General features: G+C 23.0%; 1 protein-coding gene across 1 annotated transcript in view; it reads right to left on the bottom strand.

Moving 5' to 3' along the window:
- Nucleotides 1–1,065: 1,065 nt before the first annotated feature.
- Nucleotides 1,066–10,649, bottom strand: part of Phum_PHUM385970 (DrosGluCl, putative) — a gene marked incomplete at both ends in the record, with an annotated part of 15,235 nt that continues 5,651 nt past the window's right edge. Inside the window, 7 exons of the mRNA XM_002428435.1 lie at nucleotides 1,066–1,247; nucleotides 5,051–5,137; nucleotides 5,403–5,597; nucleotides 5,677–5,752; nucleotides 6,337–6,517; nucleotides 6,610–6,719; nucleotides 6,804–6,848. Coding sequence (XP_002428480.1) covers nucleotides 1,066–1,247; nucleotides 5,051–5,137; nucleotides 5,403–5,597; nucleotides 5,677–5,752; nucleotides 6,337–6,517; nucleotides 6,610–6,719; nucleotides 6,804–6,848 — 876 coding nt within the window. The remainder of the gene's footprint in view (nucleotides 1,248–5,050; nucleotides 5,138–5,402; nucleotides 5,598–5,676; nucleotides 5,753–6,336; nucleotides 6,518–6,609; nucleotides 6,720–6,803; nucleotides 6,849–10,649) is intronic.

The raw sequence follows: 10,649 nt of genomic DNA, 5'->3' as shown, positions 1-10,649 counted from the left end.
ATTTTCAATAGACTTTTTTGAAAACGATTGATTCGAAAACGAGAAAGTGGAAAAGAAAAGAAAAGAGAGAGAGAGACAGAGAAAAAGAGAGAAAAAAAATTTAAATTTATTTTTAAATCAACATTTTGTGACGTTTAAGCAATAAAAAAAAAAGAAAAAAAACTCACTTTGAATTTATTTAAAAGAATGAATAATGGAGAAAGAGAGAGAGTGTGTGAAGAGAGTGTAAAGAAAGAGAGAGAAAGAGAGAGAAAAAGAGAGAGAGATAGAAAAAATAAAAAAATTTTATTGAATTTCATTCATCGATTTTTAAAAAAATTCACCTCTTAAAAAAATTCTATTTATAATACATATGTTATTATTATTATTATCATTATTATTATTGTATTTTTCGATTAAATATATATATATATATAGTATTATAAATATATTTTTAGCGCGTTTATTCAAATTTTGATTCAATCAAATCTCATTTAAAAAAAAAAAAAAAAAAATTGTGTATGAATGATAATAAGTTAAACGAAATAGTATTATTATCATTATCATTATTATTATTGTAGTTTGATACCAAACGAAAAAAAAGAAAAATGGCGGATAAGTAAAAAAATAAATTAAATTTTTAAAAATAAAATTCGGGAATGGGGAAAAAGAAATCAAAAGAAAACAATTTTTAAAAATTAATTTTAGTTTCGGTTTTTTTTTTGTATTTTCTTTTAACACATTTAAATTTCGTATTTAAACTTTCTGTTTCTCTCTCTCTCTCTCTCTCTCTCACTCTCTTTACCTCTTTACCTCTTTAATTATTCACTTATTATTATTATTATTTTAACTGTCAAAAAATAAATGTAAACAATGATATTTTAAATGAAACAAAAAAAAGGAAAAGAAAAAATCAAAAATTTATAAACCTCTCAACCTTTTTTCGACCAATCAAAACAAAAAAACGAACGAACGAACAAACGCAAAATCGCCAATTTTATCAATAATAATAATAATTTTTCAAAAAGTATTAAAAAACCAAAATTTAACATAAAAAAAAAAATTAAAAAATAATTCGTCGTGGCGTCATTCATTGTTTTTATTTTGCACGTGATTTACTAGATTAGTTTTATTTAAAGAAAAATATTTTAAACTTACCCATGGTGACATTTCGTGCGTGTCAGCATTCCTGTGATGATAATTTAGTATGAGAATTGTTGATACCACTGATGAGGCCACCATAAACATGATGCAATTAAAGTAAGTTCCTGTTACATTAAAAATTTACATAATATTATTATTTATTTATAAACGAACGTTGTAATTAAATTTAAAAAAAAATTATGTAATTACGAAATAAATAAGAAATGAAAACACTTATAATAATAATAATAATTTATCAATCCGAATAATTTTTTAACGTCGGTAATTTAATAATAATAATGATTTTTTTTATTCAGAGTAATAAATTATTATAAAATGAAATAAAAAAAAAATATTTAAAATAAAGTTTGCTTTTGTTTAAATAACAGTTACAATCGATATTCGAATATCGTCTGCTGACGTGAATACTCCCCAAAATATTATTATTATTATCGTAATTAATTAAAATAATATTTAAATAATTTTTATTTTTAAAAAAATTATCACATCACATCATCAAATCATTAGTAATTAAAACGATGAGAACGATTGTAAATTATTTATTAATAATTTGCAATTTAATAAAAAAGTTAATAAATAAATAAATATAAGCAAACTTTATTTAAATAAATAAATAAATAAGTTTATTAGAAACTAAAAAAAAAAAAAAACTACTTGTGACTATTACAAGATAGATATAACAAGTGATAACTAATTATTGATTTTGAAATGATAGTAAGTTCAAGTTTTTTTTTTGTGTTTTTATGAAAGAAAAATTTTTATGAAAACAAAAAGACAATAATCAGTTAAGAAAACAAACAGTTGAAAAAAACATAGTAGAATAAAAAACAAAAACAAAGCACACAAACAAAAATACCTGAAATAAGAGGGTTCGTGAGGCCTTTATGTCAATTTCCCTACAATTTTTCTCATTTTGTTTTTTAATAATAATAATAATAATAAAAGGTGATAAAACGTATTTTTTTTATGTTTGTCGTCATAGTCGTCGTCGTCGTCGTAGTTTGTGTGTGTCTTTTTTTTTATGTAAATTAAATAACGATGACGTCATGTAATTTTTATTTTTGTTAAATAATAACGTTAATAAGAATAAAATTTTTTTAATTATTATAAAACTTAAATCATATTAATCGTCGTAGATTTTCACTGTGAATAAAATTTTTTTATGTATACATAAATATATAATAATTTATAAGTACATAAATTTTAATAATTTATCGATTGATTATTTTTTACATAATAATAAGTTCATAAGTTTTTTTTTTATATTTATTTTTCTTTCGTAACGTAAAGTCTTCTTTTTCATTTAACATTTGTCAATATTGTTATGAAAAATATGATTTTAATATGATAAATAAATAAATAAATTAATTGATAAATTGTTATTTAAAAAAATTATTTATCAGGCCTACCTCGAAGCCTCAAAATGTTTAAATTAATATTTAAAAAAAAAGAAAATTTTTATTTATGTATTATACAAACAGCAGAATCTAAAAGAAATATCAATGGCCGAAAAAAATTTTTTTTTTTTTTTTTTCAAATGTTTACTATACTGAAAGAAAAGAAAAATATAATTTAAATGACGTCAATAAAAAAAATATTTTTTTTTAAAAAACAAAACAACATTTCGTGTTGTTTTATATTTAAAGAAAATAAACCTTATCGATAAGAAAATATTTTCTTATCACTCGTTGTTTTAATGACGTCACTTAATTTAAATATACACTTTTTTTTTTTAAACTAATAATAATATTTAAAAATTTAATTGTGAAAACAATAGTTGAATGCGATTTTTTATTTATAATTCGCGCGTTTATAAATAAATTTTAGAAATAAAAAATCGCATTCGAGTGATAAGTGATAAGTGAAACATAAAAAAAAAAATCCACAGACGAGAAATGCAAAAAAAAAAAACAAAAAAAAAAGTTTGGCTAAATAACAGTTTTTGTCAAGAAAAATAAAGATCTAACAGAATGAAGATGTGTTTAATAATAATAATATTATTATTATTATTATTATTAAATAAGTTATTTAATTTAAAAAAAAAAATATTATCAATATCATTATCATTATTTAAAATTTTTGTAAATAAGTTTTAGTAAAGATTGATATTTATCTATATAAGCATAGAATAAAAAGAGCTGCGAAAAACAATCCAGAAAAATTTTAAATTTTTTTTTTTTTTTTTTTTGTAGTTTGTTGTTTGTGTTGCTGCTGACCTAGTAGTGGTATAGCTTCGGATGTCTGCGGCAAAGCGTCAGCAATCATGAGGGAGAACACAGAGAGCGACAATAGAATTGTCACCCCTGGAAAATACAAAATTAATTTTATTCACATGAATACGTAAAAATAAAATTCTGGATTTTTTCCAGATATGACAAAAAAAAAAAAAAAAAAAAAAACATTCACGCAATTTTTTTTTTGCATTCGCTGTTGTTATTGACAACAACCAAACAAACGCATAATTTTTTTTTTTTTTTTTTTTTTTTTTTTTTATTACAACAAACAAAAAGCTGCAATATATATATTTTAAAAAAATATTTTCGACAAATTTTGCGTTAATCAGTTTCACGCATGAGATGCCGATAATAATAATAATATTAATAAATTATCATTACGTCATCGATAATGTTTCTCATGATAATAATATCATACTCCAAAAAAATCGATATCCTTATCAATTATTTTGATATACATATCACAGCTTTTTTCAACAACATGTTATCTCCAAAATAATATAAACAAATACAATTAATATTATTATTGTAAATAAATAAATAAATAACACATAATTTTTGTTTTTTAAATACTAAAAAAAATCCCTTTGCGTCCTGCTAAAACAATATGTAAAAAAAAAAAATAACAATAATAAAATACATGATAATAATAATAATTAAATAAAGTACATAATAATAATAATAATTAAATAAAATACATAATAATAAATAAATAAATATATTTAATTACTAATTTTTTTAATAATAAAAAATTGTTTACGTACAAATACAATTATTTAAAAAAATAAATTAATTGATAAATACATAAAACTACAAATAAAACATCAAATAAATACATAATGATAATAATAATAATAATAATAATAATAATTTTAACGGTTTTTTTTTGTTTACGTCAAATCTCAATATATACACAATAAAATACAATTTAATAACTTGTTAAAAAATAAATAAATAAAAAATTTATGTATGCTGCTTCTAATAATATAATTCTAACTACTATTATTCTTTATTACCAACATAACAAAACAAAAAAAAAATTAAATTTAATGTAGAGTAATTAATTTACCAAAAAAAAAAAAAAAATTTACAAAAGCTAAATACAAAAAAAAATATATATTAATTAATAATTATGATAAAAATAATAAAAAAATTTCTATTTATTAAAAAAAAATTAATTAATTAATAATATTTAATGATTAATCTATAACTAATTGTAAATAATTAAATAAATAAATAAATAATAATAATAATAATTACAATAAAAATTATTAACTACAATTTAAAAAAATTAAACATATTAATTAAACCTGTAAAAAATTACCTTGTTAAAAATACGATTGTGCCTCCTCTCACCCCCCACGTGACACACACAATCGTTTTATTTAAAATATTAATTATTAATAATATTATTATTATTGTTTTTTTTTCGGTAATGTTGTATACATGTTAAAAAAAAATTTACAAATTTAAAAAAAAAAAAAAAAAAAAAAAACAAAATTATGCTGTGTTATGTTAAGTTTTTTTGTACAAAAACAAATCGGTTAAAAATGTTTAGTTTGATAATAATAATAATAATTGCCCCCTACGCAAAAATTTAAAAAAGGAAAAATTGAGTCAAAGGCCTCACTCAAACACCTCAATTTCAGGTAGCCGATTGTGTACGGACATACCTAAAAGAGGCACCGCGTCCGACGTAGCGGGCATTGTTTCGGCTACCATGTTAAGAAACACAGTCAGTGAAAGAAGGATTGTCACACCTGTTGACGATATATATATACATATACTCTTTTTATATTTCTTATTTTTTTTTAATTAAATTTTTTTTCTAACCTTTTTACCAAATAAAATGTTTTTTTTTTTAAATATTCGATCGGTCGTTAATTATTAAAAAAAAATTCCTTTTTAAAAGTTGTCTTCGAGTATTGAGAACAAACAACACGCGCAAACACACTTACACGCACACACAGACATACAGACAAACAATATAAAATAATTTCATGCCTACTTTATAATGAATCATACCTAATGATAGCTTTTCTCCTGAGTCTGGAGGCAGCGTAAATCCCAAAACTGCCATTGAGGCAATGAGTACACATGGTACAATGAGATTGAAAAAATAATACAACGTTCTTCGACGTATAATTATTATAAAAGTTATATCTATGTAAGGTTCAGGGCAGCAATTGTAGTAAATTTCGTTTCGTTTTCCTGGAACACCTGGAAAAAAAAAACAATCAACGTTAAATAACGTCCGCAATAATTAAAATTAATTAATTAAATAAATAAATAACGATACCTATTAAATCCCATTCACCGTTTGTTATAAAACTGCTTATATCTCCTCCTCCTTCATCTTGTAATTGTAAATCCAGCTGGAAATTAATAATAATAATAATAATAATTTTTATTTTGTGTTGGGAGGGAGAGAGAGAGGGGAGGAAGAAAACAAAAATTTTTTTCAAAAATTTAGTCGTTAAAAAATAAAAAAAACGTTTATTTATTTATTAACAACCGTTAAAACGTTTTTTATTATTATCATTATTAATTTATTACATAAACCGGAAACGTACTAAAAACAAAAAAATTAATTTTCAACTTTTCCTTTTTTCCTTCGGGGAGGAGAGGAGGGGGGTAAAGTTTGTATTTCAATTTAAAAAAAAAAATTTTTTTGAACGTTTATAAATATATAAAACGATTCCTGTTGCCTTTTAAATTAACAGGAGCAGTGAAAAAAAAAAATGAACAAAAAATAATCAACCTTTCGGTAAAAGGTTATTGTAAAAAGGTAAAACCTCTTTTGGGAATTAATACAAAAAAAAAAGAGAGAGAAAATCGTGAAAACGAACGAAAAGGAAAAAAAAAAATTTTGTGAAAAAGAATTAACAGGTGATCAATCGTAATTGATTGATTGATTTAATTGATTGTCGTTTGTAAAATAAATAAATAATTATCGTACCTGAAATCCATCGTAAGTCCAACTTCCGAATTTCATTTCGCAACGTTGATCGTCAAAGGGAAACCACGTTATATCTATTTTACACGTGCTTTTAAATATTCCTGGGGGCACATAAAGGCAGCTTCCATTATTTCTGACCACAACGTTTGTAGGATAAGTTCCATCAAAACCCTCGTCGGCGCTGTCGGATTATTATTATTATTATTATTATTTATTTATTTATTTATTTTAATCATTCTTCGTGAATAATTGATTTTCTTTTAATAATTTTACCTGTTGTACATGAGTACATCCGGTTTCCAAATTCTATGAGGCGGTATTCTTAAATCTTTAACGCCACCATATTCAGATGAATTCCATCTTAAATTGACGTCGTTCCATTCCTGGAAAAAAAACCATCATTTTATTACACAATCGATATTATTATTATTATCTATTTACAATAATAATGATAATGAAATACATACCAATTTCAACCAAAGGTTCGTTATAAGCAACTGATTCTTTTCATCCTGAAAGCAAAAAAAAATAAAATTTTTTTAAATTTTGAATTATTGTTATTTGACCGTGATGAATAAAAGTAAATTATGAGCGTGAATGATCAATTAAAATTTCACTTTTTTCGAATTGGTGACAACAAATATGTCGATCCTCATGTGAAATTTATTCATTCCTGGATAAAATTCCTAATCTTTTGTTATCCATTGCTTATCAATAAATTTTTCATGATAATAATAATAATAATAATTATTATTATAAATCACATCAATTAAATTATTCGTAATAATTTGTTTCGCCATCATAAATTCCTTTAAATTATTTTTTTGAGAGAAAGAGAGAGAGTGACGAGTTATGTACGAAATTATCGAATATACATTTAACCTGGGAAAAATTTCACATTTCCCACTTCATTGTTTGTCAAACATCAAATAAATTAATAAAAATTTTTTGTCAAAAAAAAATAATTTCCACGTAAAATTTGAGAAAGAAAACAAAAAAAAAAATTTCCATGCGTCAAATTTTAAATTAACCTATTTAAAAACAAAAAAAAAATTCAACCTCGACATCCATCGTCGACATTTTGAAACGGAATAAAATAAAATTAGTTTATGAAAATATCAATAGGTGGCAGTGCAATACGTAAAAAAATTCCCGCTTTAAATTTGAATAGAATAGCATAGAGTATAAAACAAAAAGAAAAATATATATTTTTATTCTTTTTCCTGTTTCGTCCATTAAAAATTTAAATAAATTGTACGAATAAATATTAATAATAATGATATGAAGATGCGTAATGGGACAAAAACATTACCCCTCGACGCAAAAGGGAAAAAATAAAAAATTTAAAAAAAAAAAAAAAAACAACGAGACTTACATATACACACACGCACATATTTTTTTTACACATAAAATTATTATTATTATTATAACAATCACGATTACGTATTCACGTATTCAATGTTAAAAAAATTAATACAAATCAAATTTTATTAAATCAGAAAAGTTGTGTGTTGAAAAAAAAAAATTTGTTTCAATTTTTTTTTTTTTTTGGGTAAAGTCGTGAGTAAAAATAAATTTACCTGATTTATGAGAAAAGTTTTTAAAAGAAGAAGAAGAAGAAAAAGATGAGATAAAGTTTTATTTCATTATTTTCCATTCGTTTCTTTTCATTCACGACATGAAAAACTTCTTTTGTTATACAAAAAACATTTTCGCCACATTGGATTTGAATTTGTAAACGAAATAATCGTTTCGTCCATTTTAACAATCGATTATTATAAAAAAAAAAAACGAATAATAAATAAATTTAATAAAATTAAAAACAGGAACTGTAAAATTGTATTATAAAAAGACCAAACTTGCATCGTTTTTTAAATATAAAATCTCATCTTTTTATAATAAAAAAAACGAAAAAACATTTTCAAGATTTGAAAAAAAAAAAAATATTAATGCCTCCTAGTAGAAATTTAAGTGGAGAAAATGGGAAAGTCATTAAGATCACTTCACCAAGTCAGTCAACACACACAGAAAAACTATCAAGAAAATAAAAAAAAAAAAATTTTCCTTTTTTTCTTTTTTTTCCTTTTCCTTTTTGTAGTCCGAAAAAAAAGAACAATCAAGACAAAATCTTTAAAAAAAAAAAGTCAAACTTTTTTTTTTTTTTTAAAACATTAAAATCTTCCACTCAATAATTTTTAGAAAAAAAAAAAGAAAACTTTTTACACAAAAACCAATCAATAAAAAAAAAAAAAAATTTCCCTTTTTTTTAATGAAAACTTTTTAATTTTATTTTAATAATTCATAACATGGAGAGAAAAAAAAAAGAAAATACGCTAGAGAAAAAAAAAAGAAATTTTACTTTAAAAAATTCTAAAAAAAAAAAATATAATGATGATGATAATGATAATAATAAATAAATAAAAAAGTTTTTAATAATCATTTAAAATAATACAAAAACGATTCGGAGGATGAAGAAGAAAAAAGGGAGAGAGGGGTAGGAAAGAGGGGGGGTTTTATCCAGCGTGTTTTATTATTATTCGGTAAATTGGAGAAGAAAGAAAGAGAGAAAAGAAAATTTTTTCGTAGAAAATAATGATGACTGGAAAAGAAAAAAAAAAATAAAAAATTTTTTTTCGCGCGCGCGTGTGTGTGTGTAAAGGAAGGAAATATTTAATATTTTTAGGATGTTAATGGATGCGGGAAACTTAACGATTTTGCCATTTGATCCTAAAATAAAGTTTTATTTTTCACATTTTTCCCCCCCTCTCTCTCTCCCCAGTTTCCCTCCTTCTTCCACTTCCACGACTGATAATAATAATAATAATATTTGTTTTTGTTTTCATTTCATGGACGAATTAAAAACAAAAACAAAAAAAAACCTCGAAAAATTTTTTTTTTCTTTTTATTATTATTTCCTCCCCTCTTTTCCCCCTTTTCTTTCCTCTCCCTACCTCCCTTCACAGAAAACAAAAAGAAAATTACTTACGTGATGGGTGAATCGAGTAATAAAATAATAATAATAATAATAATAACATAAATAAATCTTTTTTAAACGTTTTAAAAAATTGCAAAAAGGTTTAATGATTCGTTAAAAGGTTTAAAGTTCCGTAGGAGGCACGGAGGAGGGGGAAAGGAGAGGTAAAGGGTGTGGGGAAAGGGGGCGGGTAAGGGGCTTTACCCGAATGAAATGAAGAAAAAAAAATTTATTTGCTGTTGCCGTTCGCGTTAATTACATTTAACGACTTTAAATTTCACTTATTATAATCATTATTATTATGTAAAATTTATATTTTTGTTATTTTCGATTCGTCGTTATTTACAAAAAAACATAAAATTAAATTTTTATATTGAAACATGATTATTATGTTTTGAATATTTTTTTTTTCATTCACGGTCGAATATTCTAGATAAAATAAAAAAAATTTCTGTCGGGAAATTTTGTTTTCGGACAAAACCCACCGGTTTTTACCGGTAAAAAAAAAGTCCGGGGGGTTTACTACTTTACTAACGTTTTGAATAATTAATTTGTTAAATTAAAATTAAAATTTTCGGTTATATAAACGTCGAGGTTTTATTTTTTACCACAGTATTCAAAAAAAAAAAAAAACGACAGCGGTGATATTAAAAACAACAACAACAACAGCACGATTAAATCAAAACGATAAAAAAAAACCAGGCGACGATGTTATTTTATCAGATTTTTCAAAATCGATTTCACGAATTTTCCGTATTAATTGCATAGAAAAAAAAACAAACAAACAAACAAACAATAAACAAAAAAGATGGAAGGCAAAATCGTTATCATCATCATCATCATCATCATCATCATCATCATCATCAGCAACAGCAGCAGCAGCAGGAGCAGGAGCAAAAGCAGGAACAGGAACAGCAAGAACAACAGAAGCGATTAATTCGATTTTCGAAATAAAAAAATTTTAATTTAATTCCGAACCAACAAATTTTTTTTTTTTTTTCGTTTCCCCCCTCCTTTTTTTTTTTTAAATAACAACAAACAGGCAAACAAACAAACAGAGAAAAAAATTTTAAAATTGTTTATTTTTATTCTTTTTTTTGACTGCATTAAAGTTTATTAACAACGGGAAAGGAAAAACCGTAACAACCGTTCAATTATTTAAAATAAAAAAAAATTATTATTATTATTATTATTATTTTTCTCCCATTCATTACCTTTGGGATGTTTTTACAAAAACAAACAATGTTTTTGTTGTGAAAAATAATTCAAACGTCAAAAAAAAAAAAAAATGACATTTTTTTTTTATTAATTTTAATATTTTTTTATTTTACTTGAAAAA

Source organism: Pediculus humanus, genomic scaffold (assembly GCF_000006295.1).
Source record: "Pediculus humanus corporis 1103172107866 genomic scaffold, whole genome shotgun sequence".
In the NCBI taxonomy this organism is placed as follows: domain Eukaryota; kingdom Metazoa; phylum Arthropoda; class Insecta; order Psocodea; family Pediculidae; genus Pediculus; species Pediculus humanus.
The sequence above is the reverse complement of the archived record's forward strand: the minus strand, read 5'-3'. Positions and strand labels throughout refer to the sequence as shown.